The 21,097-nt window shown below is 41.7% G+C and overlaps 1 protein-coding gene across 2 annotated transcripts in view; it reads left to right on the top strand.

The window, feature by feature from the left end:
• Window positions 1-1,177: 1,177 nt before the first annotated feature.
• The window catches only part of rai14 (retinoic acid induced 14), a 30,357-nt gene continuing 10,437 nt past the window's right edge, over window positions 1,178-21,097 (top strand). The window contains exons 1-6 of one of the 2 annotated variants that reach the window (XM_028417202.1): window positions 1,178-1,774; window positions 2,816-2,898; window positions 18,780-18,910; window positions 19,976-20,064; window positions 20,199-20,263; window positions 21,034-21,091. In XM_028417202.1, the coding sequence (XP_028273003.1) occupies window positions 2,863-2,898; window positions 18,780-18,910; window positions 19,976-20,064; window positions 20,199-20,263; window positions 21,034-21,091 (379 nt within the window). In that variant the 5' untranslated portion in view covers window positions 1,178-1,774; window positions 2,816-2,862. The remainder of the gene's footprint in view (window positions 1,775-2,815; window positions 2,899-18,779; window positions 18,911-19,975; window positions 20,065-20,198; window positions 20,264-21,033; window positions 21,092-21,097) is intronic. The other variant, XM_028417201.1, reaches the window with a different exon arrangement.

The raw sequence follows: 21,097 nt of genomic DNA, 5'->3' as shown, positions 1-21,097 counted from the left end.
CTCACTTCCGGTATGAAATAATTCAGTAAAACCACTTCCGCTTTCGTTGACCATCGACCGTTTCCTCAGCCGTGACAATAATACCGCACTGATTTGCTTAAAACAACCCATTTTATTTACACTGTTGTTTTATCTAGTGCTAAATTGTACAGTGTGGCAGACAAAATATTTGTTTTTCACTTTAGCTGGTTGCTAAAGTCTACACATGCTTCACCAACATGCAAGAAGTGATCAATCTTGACGGTGAACACTCTTTGATTTCACGTCATGTGACCACATTTAGGACGTTTTTAAAATTTAAAATATAAGCTATATAAATATAGATAAGCTATTAAATTAAATGGATACTGGAGGAAAAGTGAAAAACATGTAAAATTCCCTTACCAGATTATAATATGATATTCACATTTAAATTTTGATGGGAAAACTACATAGATTCAACTAATTGAAGACACATTTTGCTTATTTTTTTTTAAACAAATGATTAAAATCTTAGGACCTTATATTTAACATTTACATTTTATATACATAGCCTAGCAGCAGAGCAGTAAATAACATCTCCACTAGATGTCACTATCTTTACATTAATGGAGACCCTACATTCTTTGTTGTCTATAAACTAAAATTATAGCACTGGTTGAGACAAAGTGTCATATAAAAGTGGCCACACCTCGGTTAGGCAGACAAACCTATGAGCAGCTGCCAGTGTCATCGTTTACATTAAAACTCACCAATTTACATGATGTAAAGCTGTCGCTCACACTCCCTTAAGTAAATGTTTTGAGACCTGCCTGCAGGTTTGAAGTAGACCACCACCGACTGTATATAAATGATGAAAGTGGTTTTGTCAACAAGCTTGTCACCATAAGAATGAAAACATGGAGTATTTGCCTCAATTTCTGATTTTGGCATGACACACAGACAGGTCAGGTATTATCTCATGTTTCCAAATGGTATAAAATGTACTACTTCACAGCTGAGACAGGTCCTTACCTGCATTCATTGCAGTAATGTTGCAACACCTGCCCAATAACATCAACACAGCTTGTTTGACTGAGTTTCTTGATAAGAGAGATGAAATACACATAAAAACCAGGCAGCACATTATGGGAAGCAGACTGCACTGTGGGAAATGTAGGATTTTATAGTGTAACCTTACAAAGCTTTTAAAGGACATTTTATCGTCTTTCTGAGGTTGTTTCAGTGGACGTCATTAGGCCTACATTGAAGTGGGCAGTATTTAAATAAGTTTAAAGTAATGTATTTTCAAACCTTATTAAACATATGCAATCTGGAAAATGTACTAAAAGTCATACACTCTGTGGTTAACCGACATGTAGACTACCTTGTTCTGTTTTAGCTGAGTGAGGGAGGATTTTGTGGGAAATACCCCTTTAACCACAACATGAATGGGGCACAATGGAGAGAACAGAAGGAGGCTCGCGCCGCGGTCACGAGAGCACTGGGGGGAGTGACGTCACTTTCCTAAACCGGGCAGAAGCCGTTGAGTCCTGAGAGAAAGACCAGCAGAGACCAGCAGAGCGGAGTCCACGAACAGCACAACTTTTAATGTATGCGGGCCGAAGCCGAGCCGCTGAGTAGCGCCGCGCTGTTTTCTCTCTCTTTATGCATCCTCCTGCTCGACTCCTAGCTCCACAACCGCTCGCTGGTTTCTCACTTCAGCAGCTAGTCTGTTTTTAGCTTAAAAAAAAAAGAGAAAAGAAGCGGTTGTCTCTTTTTAGCCGTCCTGCCATTCCAACACACAACAAGAGGGGTGAGTGTGTCCAATTATTTCTAAACGTGTTTTTGATGTTTTTTGTTAGAACGTCAAGTTTGAATGTTTGTGAGTCTCTGCGGTGAATTAAACAACCACTGCTCCTGTGTAAGGCGCAGTTACACACAAAGCGTTCAATCTGACTGCTGTCCAATGATGCACCTCCTTGCGTACATTTGATACTTATTGTGCACAACGAGTTGCAGCTTTGCCAGCGTCTGTGGATGTGTTCACGAAATTCATGCAAAAGTTTGTATGTTTTATGTGCAGCATGCAAAACTGCTGAGAGATATGAGCGTGCACGAACAGAAAGTTTGACTGTGGGTTAACTTTGATCTCTTTTAGTGGCAGCTATTTTCCAGGATATTTAAAATCATTATACAACTATCTACAGAGATCATTCAGTTTACTGCCATGCTCTTCTTTTTAATGTGTTTTAGGCAAATGATTTTTGTGTTCTGCACAAGCCTGCACATAGGTGTTCATTATGCATCCACCTATTGTACACATCAGCATCTTCTTATGAATGCGAGTATTAGAAAATGTTATTCCAGAGTCTCATGTTGCTTACAAGTTGATCTCAGTGGAAATACAAGGAAGCACAGAGGACCCCATGTAACATTAAGATGAAGTTATGAGACTAATTTCGGCTGGAATGCTCAAGAGCATATTTCTGTTTTAAATTGTGGAAAAGGTTAGACTGTTAGGGTGCAAACATATAACCAACAGTCATTCCCTCAGGGTTCTGTGGTATTTTTATAACATCTTTGCTGGAAACAAGCAACAGCAACAGGTTTGAATTACCCAAAATGACACATTAACTGAACAATAGTTGCTAATGAGGCTTTTAAAACACCAAAATGAAGATTACACTAATGCCACAGTGATGCAGTCCATGTTTACAACTCATACCGACTGCTGCTTGTGTGCATATAACATTACAAAATACTTCAGGTAGTCTTCAGAAACACTTAATCACATTTGAAATGGGGGCTAACAACACTGAGTCTAAGTTTAAACTGTTCTTTTCCCCCCCCACAGACTTGACTTGAGTGGTTGCGTGAGTGACTGCATGGATCAGATTGATCATGAAGAGCCTTAAAGCCAAGTTTAGAAAGACTGATGTAAGTACTTTAACATATACATGGCTGTGTAAACTGTTCCTGTGCACATGCGTACATCTGAGTGGATGAGTCGCTGTCTGTGTATGTATGGCTTAAAATGAGTTTGGCCTAAGATATCTGCTTAAGAACAAACATAGGTTTGAACAAGAAAGCCTTAAGAGCTACATGTTTGTGTGTGTGTGTGTGTGTGTAATTAAAAAAATCCTGCACAGTTTCATATGACAGAACTTGGAAGCTCTTATTGTGTGCTATAAAACTCTAGGTCCAATAAGGGAGGTTGCCAGACGTTTATTGTGTTAGCAATATGACACAGACAAAACAAATTTCATATTGGGTTACTTTAAAAAGTACTTTTAATTTATCCTTTAAAGATCCCAACATTTCTGTAGTCTTTGATCAAGATGAGGAATTGATCCTGCTTACGAAGAATCAGTCTTTTGGGAGGGATTTCTCCATGTTGTGTTTAGTCATTCATTTGATCATACTCTTAGTCGCTCTTCACTCACAGGAAGTGAGGCGTCTCCACGGCGTCTGACTCATCTGTTGTCACAGTGACCCTAATGACACAGAGCCAAACGGCAGACAGGAAAAGTCTGGAGTGTTGTGTGATGAATGGGACGAGCTTTGGTGTGATAGAGGGTGTGTCAGACTCAGAGAAGTAGAAAAGTTGGCAAATGGTGTTGACTGTATGAGACACTTGGCTTATGCAGTGAGTTTCCATAAGATTAAGAGTTTGTGGTGGGGCAGGATGGTGCGCTTTGGTTTAATGGCATGCTATGCAGAGGGAGAATTAGGTAGAGTACATCCCTCTTATTTAATTATACCCATAACATACAGCAAGAGCATAGATTAGTTTGTAGTTGTGTCTTCTAGTAGAGAGGAAATCTACTCCCTTGAGACCCACCTGTAGAACAGCAAGGAAAACATAGTATTCTTTCTCAATTTTACACATCCCTACTGCCAATTTTACATGCCCCTATTGCCTGATATTAGTATATTATTGCAATTTCGGTGAGCTATGTGGTGGACTACAATAGTGTCCATTGTTCTAGAAAATGTTGATTGCAGCATTGGGCTGCAAGGTCAAATAGTTCCCTGTTAGTGTGGACGGTGTCTGCCTGAGTGTTTTTCAGTCCAAACCTGTATTCTACAGCAGCAAACTGTTGGTGCTCATGGAGTGAAAAGCTCATCCTCACTGAAATAGCCAATCGTAGGCGGCAAGGGAGAAGAAAGGGAAGAGCACTGGATGTGAATGTTGCTTAGAAACACAAGTGATGCCATTTGCTGTCATGCAGACTTTACACCTACATACATCGTCGCACTCAGATCATTCAGTGTGCCTCTGCTTGTTATATAATGATTGTTGTTATACCTGTGCATTGATATGATATGAACAGTAAACTACAGCACTGTTGGGCTGGAAATGCGTGCTAATTTCTTTGTATGTCATGACGCATGGAGAGCCCTGCTCAGAATCAAGTCAATGCAACCCCCTCTGTGTATGTATGTCATGCCGTTTGTATTGATTGTACTATATTAAGCGAGTTTGGGTCTCATGTAAGTATACTGTATGTAGCCAAGTATGTTCTGAGAGTCAAGATATGATCTGAAAGATTAGATATTTTTTATGCAGAGGAAACCTGGGTGGGTGAAAGAGTGCCAGCACTGTAGTCCACACTTAGTGATTAAAATTAATTGTCATAACAGTAAGATATGCAGCAAGTTTCACTGGCTTGTTTATTCTAGCCAACAGCCATTCCACTGCTTTTTATAGAAAACCTGAACTACCATAATAGAAAGAAAATCTCTCTTTGCTTCTATTTTAAGCTCCGAGTGTCAGGGGCAGATTACTAAGGAATGTTACCCCTTGAAAACCATCCCTGTTAAATATTTTCGTAAATTGCTTTTCTTTTTCTCTGAAGATATTCCCTGATAATGTGCAAAAGAATCTGTGGGTCAGATGTTCTAAATACTTCACTTTCATGATCCTCCCTTCGGCTTAGTTAACTGAATGAGTCAGTCAGACAAACATATGAGGCCAAAGAGAACAGGATGTGCTATTAATGTAATATAAAAACAAGACAATGACAATGATTACATCCAGACGATTAAAACTATTGACAAAGGGTTATGTAAATTTATACAAGCTAGAAAGGTTACACTAGGATTAAAATTCTGTACATAGACATTGTTATAACAGGCATTTAGACTCAACAGGGAAAGCACAGGTGTGGCTAATGACTTTACAGATAAGTTTAAACTCTACTAGACTGCAGAGCAGTGTTAATTTTGGCAGCTATTTCTGATTTAGTTTTTATTTTAGTCTTGTGACTAAAATGTCATTTGGTTTTAGTCACATTTTAGTCATCAACATTTTTTAACTTGAAGTCTAGTTTTAGTCGACTAAATATCAAAGAATTCTAGTCGACTAAATCTGCCGTGGATTTAGTCGACTAGAATTCTGATATAAATTTTTTCATGAAATAATTAAGGTTTGAAGTGCAATAAAAACAGGCACAGCTTTAACTTTTGTTGTTTGAAACAAACATCTCTTTATTTAATTGCTATGACCTTTTCACAAAAGAACCAGTGAACAGTGAGCTGCTCTCCCTGAATACACTGTTCAGTCATGACCTTCTTCATTAATACTCCATAACTACAGCAAAATACTTCAGTGACAACTTGAAACTTGAAGTGAAACAGTGCGCATGCTGTAAAACCATCAGCAGCAGGTGTCTTAATTTATAGATTTTGTCACGTGTATCTTTGAACGGAAGTTAAGATGACTCGTCTGCAAATGTCGCTTCATGTTTATTGTGTTTTTACCGCTGATAGTCGCTCCACACGGTTTGCAAACCGTCTTGTTTGTCTTGACATCAAACCATGCATGAGTACGCCTTCTTCCAGCATCACGGGGTAACGTCCTTACGCAGAGAGATCACTTCTGATTGGCTCTCTGCCACCGTCTCCTGATTCGTCCCTCCCTTCCATAAACAAAATTTGCTCTGATTGGATCTCGTCTCCATCAATAATTTCGTCTCGTTTTTCTTCGTTGACGAAAGTGTCAGTACATTTCGTCTTCGTTTTTGGCACCGTGCGTTAGTTTTTATTTATGACAAAAATGATTCGTCAACAAAATGAACACTGCTGCAGAGATGGTATAGTTCCACCTGTGTTTTTCCTGCCCTGGCAAAAATTATCATTAATATCATTAAGGAATGTTATTATATCACAAATAATATTGAGATTTGAATGTAAATATCTGTTGATTGAGCACTAGTTTGGAAATATGTTCTCCAAATGCTTTTAACTTGCATGTCATTATTTTTTGTGTGGCTGTATGATTGTTGAAAATACCATGCAGACTAGCTTAAAACTGTACAGCCAGGCACACTCAGCAGTACGTGTCACCAGGTTAAGTAGATCAGCTTTCTCCAGTGCTGCCCTGTGAATGCACTGTGAGGCTAAGTAGTGTGAAAATGCTGCCTACGCTTGGGCCAAGGTGCTCATGGCGTTCCAAGTTTCAAAAACTAAATATCAAACAGCGTTAATGCTGCACAGAAGATTAAATGTGAAGACAAATGAATGCGTGATTTTTGCCACATCATATTTGACCAGCAAAATTCTATGCATACCAGTGCCTAATTGGGTGAAGCAGCAGTGTTGCTTTATCAGAACATGTGAGCAGGTGTGTAGTTAGGTCAAAGTAAATTAGAGGAATTCCTTAGTGTGTGTGTCAATGTATGTTTGCTTGCCTGTCTGCTATAGACCCTGTGTCTGCCTGAGCTTTTTTTCTGCAATACATTATTGACATTTTGGGATTTGTTTGGGGATAATTTTGGATAACCCTGCCAAAAAACAAACAGCATAATGATAGAGTTTCTGCGTTTGTGCGTCTATGTGTTTGTATTTGAGAGAGCAGTGTTTAAGACAAGCAGACGGTGTAATCTGGTTTCTGGGAATGGGTTTGGCTAACAGCCACAATGAGACTTACAGGCATGCTGCTTCATCCATGTCTGAGCAGTCAGCAGTCAGAAATGGTTTAGTCAGAAATGGTTTTGCTGTGACTTGCAGCAATAAAATCAGTGACAACGATTCTCTTTGTCTTGTTCAATTATTCAAAATATTTAAATGCAATTAAATTTTGGTAATAAATAAAATCTACAAATGTGTGCCTGTTTTAAAGAAAAGAAACAAAAGATTGTGACTGCAAAATACTGTGTACTGTATACCGAAAAAGAGCTTTGTCTAAAAATACAGCCAAAAACTGGCAAATGTCTGCCTGTCCCTCGTAATTTGACTATAGTTTGAACAAAAAGCACTCACTAAAAGAATGTTTGTTTAGTTCAGTGCTTACACTTTTAGTGCTTGATCATTTCTAGTGCTTAGACTTGCATTGGTTGACAATTATATATGAGTGGGATTTGATAAGCCCTAAAAGCACTCTTAGGGTTTTTTCCCAACAACCTTAGTCTTGGGAAAAAACAGTTTGAGTAATCTTGACTGAGTCTTGTAGTGTGCTTGGACCCTTTGAGACAATTTTAACAACTCCTGTGCCTGCTGTTTGACCAGAGCTTCTCTAAATGAGCTAATGTGCTACCACCATTATCTTACTGTAAGCCCTTTACTACCATCCCCCAAGCATTATACACGCTGTGCTTTTGTGTCTTCACACACATACATACGCATGCACGCACGCATGTACACACACACATGCTTCCAAATAGACTGAACTGGTGAATGTTATTGTTTGCATGTTTTATTACTGACAGTTGTCCTCAAATTGAACGCTCACCCATCCCTCTATACTGTCATACTGCTTAAACCTGCTCCCACAGCTGCTAGACTAAGCGGGATTACTTAAGGCTTACACACACACACACACACACACACACACACACACACACACACACAGACCAGTATGCACAGCAGACACATCCCTCCCCTTATCACTCAGCCTCTCTGTGTCTAATTGATGTGTGGATTATGCTGTCTCCTCTCACTCCTACACAGCTGTTTCATAGCTTCAGTTCATCTGAGTAAGCTTCATGACACTGAAGACTAAACGGTATATTTGTTGTATTTTTGGCACCTTCAAATGTATAGAATTTGAATATGAAGTTGTATAAACATTGGAGCAAGGGAGTGCCCTTATCAGGAGTTATGAATGAATGCTGTGCTAACTGGAGCAGGACTGCGAAGAAAATCACATGCTGACCACCTGGGAAAAAATGCCTTGCACACTATGTGGTTAAAAACATTAAACCATAATATTTCCCAGTGTTCTTAGTATAGTGCATCAAGAAAAATGTAGCCATTGAAGAAAATGTTAGGCCCTGATTTTTTCATACAAGATAAAAATTATAATGCAACCTTGCTTTAGTTATAGAAGGTTTCTTCATAGCCACAGCCTGAAATATCCACACATGGCTTTAGTTGACTCTGCCCAGTCTGACTTGGTTTGGCATGTTATGGTTTGTTCTGGCTGGACACACTGAAAGAGTATTAGTCCTGGGAGAGACAGTAAAACCTGGTATTACCATCTGAGAGGTTGAGGAAGGGTGTGTGTCTGTTGCCAATAGCATATTGACATACATAAATTAATCAGAAGAAAGTCAGATGAAAATGGTTTAGGGTCTGTTTAAACATGGATCCAATTAAAATAGGAAGTTCCCATGGAATCTCTTTATTCCTTATCGCCTGTGTACATGAACTCTAGACACATGACCAGGAAAGCTGCCTGTCAGCAAATGTATGAAAACCCTGAGTATGCTAAGCAAAGCTGTGTACGATTCTTGTCTGCATGCATTGGCATGCTCATTTGTGTGTGGGTGTGAGTTTGTGCCTGGGCTAGTGTTGATGCCTGATGTGGGTGTGAAGACATCAGTGGTGATGCAAGGCAATAAGGTACTTGTCTGCTGCTTTGTGGAGCCATGCATTTGATCATTTGTTCATGGAGGTGTATTTTATCAGTGGGAGGTTAAAGTTCTTTCAGACATTCAATGCACATCCTGACTCATGAGACACGCCACTAACATGAGTCGACCTTGTTCTGCACTACACGTAGATGAAGTCATAAGACGTAATCGCTGAATATAATGATAACACCAGTCAGACAGACAGAGACAGATAAGATGTACGTTTGGGGATGATGAAAAGAGTGAAAGATTGTAGCCGAAGAGAAAAATATATAGGAGAGCAGTGCTGTTTGTTGAGAAGCCTGAGAAGAGCCATCAGGCTCGCCGCCCCCAGTTTAGTTCAGATGGGTTGTTTAGTTTGGCCTTCTGTGAACAACTGGAATAATATTCATGCTAGGAGATGGATGGAGGGAAGGGTTAGACTCCGTTCACCTGAAAAAAATGAGACTTTCCTCTATAGAATCGCACTGATTTATTTGCTGCTTACTTCCAAACGTTGCTTTCACTCAGTAATTTGTGTGAGATGTGTTTCAGCTCCGTCTAATGATTTTAAACTATGGACACAGTTTTGGATACAGTTTTGCCAGACAAATACAGTTTCATGTTTAAGGTTTGTGGTGCCTGGAGCTCAACAGAATGATCAATGAGGCTGTGTAATGTTTATTTGTTTTAATTCAACTCTACAGTACTACTCCATGTGCGTGTGTGTGTTTGAACTGCCTGCACTATCTTGACTAAAGTGTATTTCTTTTCCTCCTGCTCCACTGACTTTATGAGCGTAATGAGGCTGGTTAGTTTCCAAGTCCAACAGTGTTTATTTATAGAGCAGGAAAGGCTATTTGTGTCAGGAGGAAGTGTTGCACGAGAGCTGTTTTTTACTGGAGGACTTCTTGCTACATAAAGGCCCCAAGTGGGACATCTGCAGCGATCCTTCAGCATTTAAATGAACTATCTACGTTTCAATGAGGAAATTGTGTTTAAAAGAGCAATTGAATCCTCTAAATATTTAGTTTGCATATTATAAAGAAGTTGAACCATTCATGGCGTGTTATATATAATATATGTAGTCCCCTCCAAACTGTACAGTGGTATATTTAGTATGTTGTCCATGTCTGAGTCACTCTCACCACTACTTAGATTTTTATTAAACGTGCCATTAATAATAAATGACATGGGTTTTAATAACACAAATGATAGAAGGTTTAAAATATATGTAAGACACTGCAAAAATACGGCTCCAGTTTTAGGCCAACATAATTGTATCACACATTTAAAAATTATTGCTTGGTGCATCCAAGATACGAATATTCTACTTGGCAGTTTCATTGCTTTTGGCTAAGTTAGTGCAAAACAGATTTCTTGGCATAAATGGGGTGTTTATAGGAGTGGTATTTAGATTGATTCAGTATGTATTAAAGTGTAAAGCTAACCACCCTCTGCCACTCTTGTATTTCCCTAACTGCACACTGGCCAGGTTGCCCCTGTGGAGGTCCTTACTATCATTCAGCTGTTTCACAGTGTGACTCAAGTTCTGAAGATGGAACAAAAAGATATGTTATCTTAAGCTGCGCTCATTCTTAAATGATTTTTTTCCCCCTGAACTTTCTATCACAAATTTTGACATGGTTACGTGCAAATTTGTTTCTCTTTCACTGTTAGCTACACGACGTCCCATAAGATGGTGACTATTGTGTTAGTCTAGAGGTCATGTAGTGCAGAAAAGATGGTGCAAGTAAAGTGTACTTAAGGATTCTTAAACTTCCAGAACATTCTTGTGATATAAATTTAAATGTGTAGCCTACACTAGACAGTATTGTGAAATAAATAGCAACCATCTTTCAATATAAGAGCAACCATCTGTTCTTTGTTTAACAGTTCTGTATACTAACTCTTATTCTTCGTCTCAGAGTTTTAGAGTCTAGTAAACTTGTGTGTGTGTGTGTGTTTCAGAGGGCAGTAAGCGGTTTCAGCTGTGGCTTGAGAGAAAGGATGTATTGTTTGAGGATATTTGAGCATCTGCTTTGTTGCAGATAAGGGGTTTGAAGTTAACAGCCACTGCTGATCAAAGGGCTGAGATATTGTAGATGTGTCAGTCTCTGTAGTTTCTTCAGTTTCTTTTCCTTTTATTCTATTTTCCTTTATGTTCACTCTTCCGTCCTCCTCCTGACTTCCTGTCCTTTACCGTTCTTCTCTATCTCTCAGCCACTCTCAAACAAAAGAATATTTTTTCAACCTGCATACATGTCATTCCCCTCTGGATTTAAAACTCGTTTCTGTGTTTTTTTTTCTGTCATCTAACCTACTTTCCTTTTGCATTCATCTCTCTTCTCTGTGTGTAATCCTACAGGCAATGTAATTCTTATTCATACAAAAGGAAAAGCTGTGTGTCTTTGATCTGGAATAAAGGATGGTTTCGGTTGTTCATCTTATGTTAAATCAGTTGACCTCTCTGAGACTTTTTGGGTATTTTGCATAATATAACTTGATCAGTCTTGTTTTCCGTCAGTCAGTTATCTTTAGTCCATTTTCTTGTTAATTTATTTTTATTATTTATTTGTCTTTCATGCCCAATCAAGAGCTGAACCTTGGTCTGGCTATCCCTCAAACACTTAAGGGCAAGAGCAAGATTCCCTGACAATTATTGGTCAGATCTCCATGAAATTTGTCTGGGTATTTCTTTCATCCCCATTGTATTATTAACTGGGATTTTGTGGCCTCTGTCAGGTCACATTTCCTTTCCACAACTCTTTAATCCATGGCATCTGGAGAAGTAATTCCTGAATTCCCATGAAATTTGCTAAATTTGCTATGGATATACATTAAACCTGCCTGGAAAACCCATGTTTTATGTTTTGGTTCAACCTGATTTCAGTCACAGACCTGATGAACAATAGAGACTTGAAGGCCAAGACAACAAAAATGTTATTTTGCTTTTTCTGAAGGGGAAATACTAAAGCTTTTCTAAAGTAAATGTTTTTCTGCTCCAGCAGTTCTCAGCAGTTGAACTCTACAAACATACTGGATATGATGTAGGAATTACTATTTCCTGATCCTAGTTTGTTTTTTCTTCAGCAAACTCAGGATGTTCAGAGGAACAAAAAAAGCACCAATGTTTACACTACATTAATTAGGCTAACAAACAGTTACACACTTGAAGAGCAACTGTTTTCTTTGCAATTAATTGTAATACTGTAGTAATGACTTGACAAAAGAAGTTTCAGCTCCATTATTTATTTTCAAGACTTCACATGGTGCAAACCACATGTGGAGAAGCAGGAACATATGGAATGGGGGCGTTTAAGTCTGTCTTTCCCAACTCATTAAATCCTCTTCCTCACCTTTTTACTTGAACACATCGGCCTGTCCTTGTCCTTGCAGCCAGCCTAAGGCCTGGACAAATAGGAAACACTTAGTGTTATCAGCACACCATTTGTGTGTCTTAATGAGTGTGAGGCTAAAGACAGAGAGGGAACACACACCCTGATTCCACTGTAAACACACTTACTGCTGCCTAAAAGAAACTGAAAGAGGGAGACCCTGAGGGGAGGAAGAGGGGACAGAGAGTCAGAGGAAACAGAACAGAAAGCACCACTTCCTGGTAGTTCACACATGACCAGTGTTGTCACTGGTTTATAACCTTAGAATTAGAGACCCATGATAGGAGAAAACCTGTGTGGGCAGTAGTAGATATTGTTCAAAGTTATTCAGGGTTCATTTGTTATGCCCTTGTTATGTATGTGTCTGTACATTGTTAGTCAAGCTCTTTGTTCCATCCAAGAAAGTCCAAGAAATAGGACTGTAGCTTTTAAAAACTGTTTCTTGCGTGTCCTCACAGATAAGAATAGCCGAATAACTGGTGTTTTCTTGGTGTAAAAAACTTTAAGCATGCTTTGTTCAATTACCTTTTGGGTTGGTGAGGACTTTCATCTCTGCCAGCCATGATTATTTCATCAGCCACCCTGCAATGACAGAATTTGTAGGCGGCCTGAAACTGGAGCAGTGCATTCCGCTCCACTTAAACCTGTCCACTACAATGTAGTCTAATACTACCAGTGTCATGCTGCTCTGTCGTAGCTGCCCTTCATTTTTTGTTAGCCTATTAAAAACACAGAAACTAATAGGCATGATCTTCCTGTAGTGTATGTTCCATTTGTTCTGTATGTGATAGAAGTTTGGCCCATTCCAGTTCTTCTCACAAGAATTCCTATTAGTTAGGCCATGATAGGAGCATTCACTTAGATGTTTCTTTTATGTTTACATGAAGCGTGACCAGTGTGATGCTTCACTGTACAAAGAGGAAGTTCTGCTCAAGGAGACAAGTGAAATTAACCATGAACACTAGTTGTGCAAATGTCTTGGTCCTGCAGTCCCCTGTGGGTAATAAGACATGTTAAGGAAATGTTAACAGTGTATAATACAGTTTGGCAGAGAAAGAAAATGTTGACTCTGCAGTTCAAATGAGGTTAGTGCTACAACTCACAACCAACCACAGCATGAACAAATTGAAATATACTGAAGTCAGTGTACTGAGAGGGGTTTTTCCTCTTCTTACTAGTGTATTTAATGACAGTGCAAAACCTAAGAAAATATACAACATGCCATTCTTTTGTGGTTTCCCCTTACTGAAAAGCTCTAATTTGCATGTCAGTACTCCTCACTCTGTCCTCCTTAAGGTTTTATGACAACTTTGTTCCATCTCCTCTGGACTGTGTGTAAATCCTGAGTGGGTACATTTATATAGATAAGCTCCTGAGTTTATCCATATAAATGACAGGAGTTTACATGCAGGATTAGTTTTACTTTGAGCTACACTTCCATACAATAGGTCATTTAGGGTAATTTGTAACATGCTGGTTAACATTGGATAACATTTGCTGCTTGAGTGAAACCTAGATAAGGTCAGCTTCAGGAGAATATATCAGAGGTCATTGCTGCATCTTGTTAATTTGAGAAATCTTAAATGCAACATGATTAAGGTTAAGGTAGATTCATAGATGGATATTGTATTCAAACAGAATGGATACAACTTTGAATTCTTTTTTAGATCTAAGTAACACAACTTTAGGTTTGCATGCTTAAATTCAGCTTTAGTAGCCTGAAATAAGGATTAAGTGTCACTTTACCCTCCTGAGTCTCTGATTGCTCCTGTTACATTCTGTCATCTATAAGGGTGGATTTGTTTTGTTTCTATTTCCGGTTCTCAAAGGCACTCAATTACAACAGAAGGTTCTGCCCTTCCTGGTATCCACAAAACAAGATAAGAACAGTGCTGCTCACTGTTAAACAAGCACTGCCTCTGTTTCAATTATATGTGTTGAATAATCTAAACAAACAACTCTTTGAAGTTCCAGTTACATCCTGTTTCTTGAATTTTGTAACTCAGGCAGGGGATGTGTTCACATGGCCCATCTTCATCTTTTGTGTTTGATTTTATACAATTTCTCAAACTAAACTATTTTTAGTATACAGTTACCTCGATGACCTGCATGCTGAACAACACATGACTGTCTGACTGTATGAAAATCATGAGACTTTCCATGCTAGCATACTGGGAGAAAAAGCAAGCTCACCTCTGTGAAAACAAGAAATCCTACCCACTACACCATATGGGACACATCCTTTATAACTCCAACTATCTCCCACTGTATCATGTTTCACTGCACACCAATCTTAGTGACTGATACTCACGCTTCTCCTGCTTCTTGCAGCTGCTATGTGAAATAGTTACTCTATTTTTCTTGAAGGTTAGAATTTTATGTTTTATAAGTTTCAGGTGAGGTGATCATAGTGTTTTGCTATGTTTTGCACACCATTTACAAAAACACATTTTTGAATATTTCAATTGATCTACAGCTATTTTGCAGGGCCCTTCTGTTTGATTCTGTTTGTTTTGCTCAATAAATTAATATTTCTTTCAAGTTTTTGTCTGTGATTGGCATGATGTTGGATGTGTTGTGTTCAGTGAGGAAATTGGACCCAAATGCAGACCAAAGTAGCGTTTAAACAAAGGTGAGCTTTAATGAAGCCAAAAATACAGTCCAGGGTACAAGAAGGACCAAACTAAACTATGACTGAGCAACAAAAAGTACAAAGCAATACAACAAACCTGGGGAGAAGAAGTTCATGGCACGGGGAGTGACAAACACAATGATCTGACTAAGACAAAGGGAAGCACAAGGCTTAAATAAGGAGGGTGAAACACAGGTGAACACAATCAGGGGGGAGCTAATAATCAGGGCGGAGGAACAGAAGGAGAGAGGGAAGGACTGAGGAGGAGCAGAGAAGGAGGAGGGAGGAACAGAAGGAGAGAGGGAAGGACTGAGGAAGAGCAGAGAAAGAGGAACCAAATCTCAAAAATACTAATAAATGACAAGAGGGATAAACAATAAGAATACAAAACCAGGAACAAACACAGGATCATAACAGTACCCCCCCCTCAAGGGACGGCTCCCAGACGTCCCAGGAAAGAAAACCAAAAGGCGCAGCTGAGCCGGGAGGGAGGGGGGAGGCCCGGAGGAGGGACCAAAACAAAATTACAAGGAGCCAAAGTTCAACAAAGGGTGACCCAATGGGCAAAAGTTCAGGAGGACGACGAGGTACAGAAATGGCCAAAGGCCACAGAGTCAAAATGGCCAGGGGGCCAAAACACTCAGGGGTTGGGGCCTTCTGGGTCCTGACAGACGCCCAACAGAGGCAGGGAGAAGGGCAAAAGGCCAGTGGAGGCGGAGTCATGGGCCCTCCAGGGTCCGGTCGGAAGACCAGCAGAGACAGTGAACTGAACCCTCCGGGGTCCGGTCGGAAGACCAGCAGGGACAGGGAGCTGGACCCTCCGGGGTCCGGTCGGAAGACCAGCAGGGACAGGGAGCTGGACCCTCCGGGGTCCGGTCGGAAGACCAGCAGGGACAGGGAGCTGGACCCTCCGGGGTCCGGGCTGAAGGCCAGCAGGGACAGGGAGCTGGACCCTCCGGGGTCCGGGCTGAAGGCCACCAGAGACGGAGACGCGGACCCTCCAGGGTCCGGGCGGAAGACCACCAGAGACGGAGACGCGGACCCTCCAGGGTCCGGGCGGAAGACCACCAGAGACGGAGACGCGGACCCTCCAGGGTCCGGGCAGAAGACCACCAGAGACGGAGGCGCGGACCCTCCAGGGTCAGGGCGGAAGAACACCAGCGAGGACGAGGCCAGGGACCCTCCAGGGTCCGGACAGGAGGCCAGAGCCGAAGACGAGGCCGGGAACCCTCCAGGGTCCCGACAGGAAGACCGAGACGAAGCCAAGGCAGAGGACCCTCCGGGGTCCCGACAGGAAGACCGAGACGAAGCCAAGGCAGAGGACCCTCCGGGGTCCCGACAGGAAACCAGAGACGAGGACCCTCCGGGGGCCGGACAGGAAACCAGAGACGAGGACCCTCCGGGGGCCGGACAGGAAACCAGAGACGAGGAAACTTCGGTGACTAGACCGGTCACAATGGCTGAAGGTTCTACTGGGTCAGGACTGTGACCCAGGACCGAACAGGAGGCTGAGGCTGAAAGTCCAACATAATCCGAATAGACTATCCCCAGAGTCAACGTCAAAGCCACAGCTGTTCCACAAAATAAAAAATCCATTGTCTCGTTAGACAGTTCACAAGGGGCAGCACAGGGAAGACCACCCTCGGGTGGCTCGGGAGGAAGTGACTTCGCCAGGAGTCCACCCTCTGAAGGAGCGGGGAGGAGCTCTGACGGAGCGGGGAGGAGCGACGTCGTCTGGAGTCCGCCCTCTGAAGAAGCGGGGAGGAGCTCTGACGGAGCGGGGAGGAGCGACGTCGTCTGGAGTCCGCCCTCTGAAGGAGCGGGGAGGAGCGACGTCGTCTGGAGTCCGCCCTCTGAAGGAGCGGGGAGGAGCGACGTCGTCTGGAGTCCGCCCTCTGAAGGAGCGGGGAGGAGCGACGTCGTCTGGAGTCCGCCCTCTGAAGGAGCGGGGAGGAGCGACGTCGTCTGGAGTCCGCCCTCTGAAGGAGCGGGGAGGAGCTCTGACGGAGCGGGGAGACCTGCCCCCCTGGGTTGAACGGAGCCCTCGGCCTCTGCAGGAACACCCAGGGAGAGATGAGCTGGGGGCGACATCGTCGACCTGCCAGCTGAAGCAGGAACAGGCGAGGAAGGAGTAGCTGAAGGGGTAGCAGGGGCTGGGCGAACGGCCCAGGCAGGGAGTGCTGGAGCCACCGGAGGGGGGAACTCCTCCATCTTCCGGAACACAGGGTGGTAGGTTGAGTACATCCACGGCTCAGTGACCAGGACCTCCTCCATCTTAACCCGCAGCTTCTGCATCTCCCCGTGGAGGTCCCCTAAGCGCAGCAGCAGGGACATTCGGTGGGCACACCACTGCTGAATCTCCCTTTCATCTGAGGGGGGAGATGGCATGTGGTCCACCCAGTTCACGGCATCATGGAGCCTTACCATGTGATCGTTTAAGACCCTCCAACTGAAAAAGAGCTCCACCGGGTCAACCAATTGGTCTGCTGGGTCCATTTTTAGGTCAGATCATTCTGTTGTGTTCAGTGAGGAAATTGGACCCAAATGCAGACCAAAGTAGCGTTTAAACAAAGGTGAGCTTTAATGAAGCCAAAAATACAGTCCAGGGTACAAGAAGGACCAAACTAAACTATGACTGAGCAACAAAAAGTACAAAGCAATACAACAAACCTGGGGAGAAGAAGTTCATGGCACGGGGAGTGACAAACACAATGATCTGACTAAGACAAAGGGAAGCACAAGGCTTAAATAAGGAGGGTGAAACACAGGTGAACACAATCAGGGGGGAGCTAATAATCAGGGCGGAGGAACAGAAGGAGAGAGGGAAGGACTGAGGAGGAGCAGAGAAGGAGGAGGGAGGAACAGAAGGAGAGAGGGAAGGACTGAGGAAGAGCAGAGAAAGAGGAACCAAATCTCAAAAATACTAATAAATGACAAGAGGGATAAACAATAAGAATACAAAACCAGGAACAAACACAGGATCATAACAGGATGTTCTTCAAATCTGTCAGAGGACATTCCCGTCTTAGCCCACATACACATACAATAGTAATTCATCCTTGGTGATTTGAAGGATCAAAAGTAATCGTAGCTATCGTGTATGGGTGTCAGTTTACAACTGGATGAGAACCATTTTTCGAGAGGTCCTTGTTAGAAAAGCAAGAGATTTGTTGCTGTCTTAAAATAACATAATTATAAAAAGATGTTTCACCTCTCCCCTGATCTTTCTTAATAATCTGCTGGACAGGCTGCAGAGCTTATGGGTCATCCTAGCTGCTAGAGATTTATATAGCACTGCATTTTTCCACCAGGTGTGCAAAATGTTATGCAGTGGTTGCATTTGGGTATTTGCCACAGAGGCTATTTACACCCTGTATCGCTATGTTAGCTGATTGCGCTCCTGAAATAGGGTGCAGTCTGCTACCCTAAGTATTTATGGAGTCAGAGAGTTCACTTCTTTATCACGTGTAGGTCAGTGGGCTATCAGGTCAAATCTAATACTGTACTGCATCCTAATATGCACAGGTCAGGAGACCTGACTTAATAACCTTGTGTTTGGGGACATGGGTTCATTTCTTATTCTGTTGTTAGAAAAAGGAAACATTACATTTGTTGAAGGTCCTTTTCTGTTGTCTTTAAAATGGTTCTCCTTGGAATGATACAACTTTTTTTGGCCATACTACTCTTTTTCTGCTTGGAAAGCTGCTTGCTGTTCTGTCTTGTACCACAGCTAGATTGTCTGTGTATGAGATCATGCTCTGAGCTTTCCAATAGCTGACTTCTCCATATCTGAACCGCATGTGAGTGATACAAATGTGTGGCCATTTGGCTTGTATGTGTGCGTGTCAGGGAGCATGTGCACATTAGACACTCTGTGTGCCAAGGCAGAACAAAAAAAAAACCTTGTACTTAGTCTGAGATATATTAATCACATTTTTCTGTCATCCTCTCCAGGTAAACGAGTGGAACAAAAATGACGAGCGCCTGCTTGCTGCTGTGGAGCATGGCGAGGCAGAAAAAGTGGCGTCTCTTCTTGCCAAGAAAGGTGCCAATGCTGTAAAGCTGGACAGTGAAGGCAAATCAGCGTAAGAATTCTGAATTCCACACCGTAATTCTTTAGAGAGACAACAGTCTGTAAAAATGTGGAGAAAATATGGCTTAGTAATAGCAGGCCCATACAAAGTTTACTAAGAAGTCATTTAATTAGTTAGAATTTTTTTTCTAGTAGTTTTCCTTTAAATTTAGGGGTTACACATACCTCTTGGACACGGGCTTATGTAACTACTTTCATGCTCGACAGCACACTGTTAAAAATGAATGGCCAATCTAAAAATATGTCTGTTTTCCTCAGTTCTTGAAAGGTTGACATTTTGCAACTATTCTCTCAGCCTCCATGACATTCAGTCTTTTTCAGACTGCCACAGAGGCAGCAGAGCTTTCTGGCTTACCAGTTGAGATTGCTGATAACACAGAGGCTTAGTGTTAATATTTGACCCCTTTCTTTTTCTGAAACACAACACCCAGTGACCTCAATGTGTTGAGGAGATCATACTGAGCCAGCAACATAAAACACATATCTAAACATGCTGAAACACACACACTGGTTTTTTGTTCCACGAATAGTTCACATCCTTGACCTTTTTCTCCGTGCGCAGCTGGAACACTGAAACACATACAGATGCACACTCATAGCCTTTGTAAATCAAAATGAATGTGGTGGTTTGGAATCGCACTGCTCCAATCTTTTCAGGACACACAAAGGAGGAGTCTACAGTATCTCTATGGTGATAAAACCTGATTGAAAGGCATGTGGGCATAGTTGTGTGTGTGTGTGTGTGTGTGTATTCTATGCACACACACACACTAAGGAAAGGGAGGGCATGTGTAGTGTTTTTTTCTTTCTGCTCACTGAAGTGGAAAGGGGTTGTATTGATCGCCTTCTGCATACATATGCACAAACAGGCCCACACAATTCATAGAAAGAGCTTTTTTTCTACATGGCGGCTGATATCAACTTATGACATTCCTGCACACCGGGCAGCGTTTTACTAATTGAGCAATGTTTAATGGTCAAGTGTAAATTCCTGCTTTTATTGTGTAGCAACTTCTTAAGTACTGCACCTCTAATTTGTTATTTGCTTTGTGTGTAGTCTTCATGTAGCAGCTGCTCGTGGCCAGACAGACTGCCTATCTGTAATCTTGGCTCATGGAGCTGACCTGTCAATCATTGATGCTGCTGGTATGTATTATAGCTACATTTAATAGTGTTACCATATATGCTATTGTTTTCTATCCTTCTCTGTTTTTTTCCTCTATAAATACTGTAAATGGTGAAGTCAAATGATTTGTTGTCTTGTTTTTATTTATGTTCAGGTTTTAGTCCTTTACATCTCGCTGCCAAAAACAATTATGTTGAATGCTGCAAAAAGCTCATTCAGGTAAGTTTTTTTCAAAGTAAACAATATAATTTTTGTCCATAGAAATCTTTGATTTAGTACCCGAGTTTGCAGTAACACGACAAAAATGTGTGCTATTAACAAAAAGTACCAGAAATATGATTCTTAGTGTGTTAAATGCCAGTGTGTATCATTGTCACCCAGCAGGACATCTCGTTGGAGGCATTAGTTGGTGTGTGGGGAAAAAATGAATGCTGGTAAAGCAGGAACATGAACTGTGTGAAACCAACAGTCTGAATTGTCTTACTGCTCTGTTCGGATTCCTGAAACCAGACAGTTTCACTGCTTCATTTCCTCAGGCTGCTGATTGTGTGTGTGTGTGTGTAGGTCAGCAGATCTCCTTATCTGATCTGCAGTCTGCAGCATTACAGCAGCACATATATGCCTGGTCAAACAGCCAGAGACGACCTTTGTTTCTTGTTAGTAAGGGTAATCACTGTTAGTAAAGTATGGGGAGAGAAGATGTTGAAGATTCTCAGTGATCCAGGTCATTTTCATTCAGAAGGTCGAAGCCAGGCAACTGGACTTGTGAAGTTGCCTCGCTTCACCCTTCTGCATGGGGAGAGAAACCAAAATATGCAAAGGAAATATTGTGCATTTCTAATGAATTTGCAAAATGTGTCCACATGAAGCACCATTGTAAGCATGGCTAAAGTGTTCTTGTGTACACCTTTAAAAAATACCTTTCCACTGACATTATCACAGTCACTTTAATTGACCTAATAAAAGACTTCTGTTTCAATATATTTCAGGGCAAATGTCCTATCGATACTGTTGATGGCTCAGGAAAGACTGCTCTGCATCATGCTGGTAGGT

Source organism: Parambassis ranga, chromosome 12 (assembly GCF_900634625.1).
Source record: "Parambassis ranga chromosome 12, fParRan2.1, whole genome shotgun sequence".
Lineage (NCBI taxonomy): Eukaryota > Metazoa > Chordata > Actinopteri > Ambassidae > Parambassis > Parambassis ranga.
This window is presented reverse-complemented; position numbering and strand designations above follow the sequence as displayed.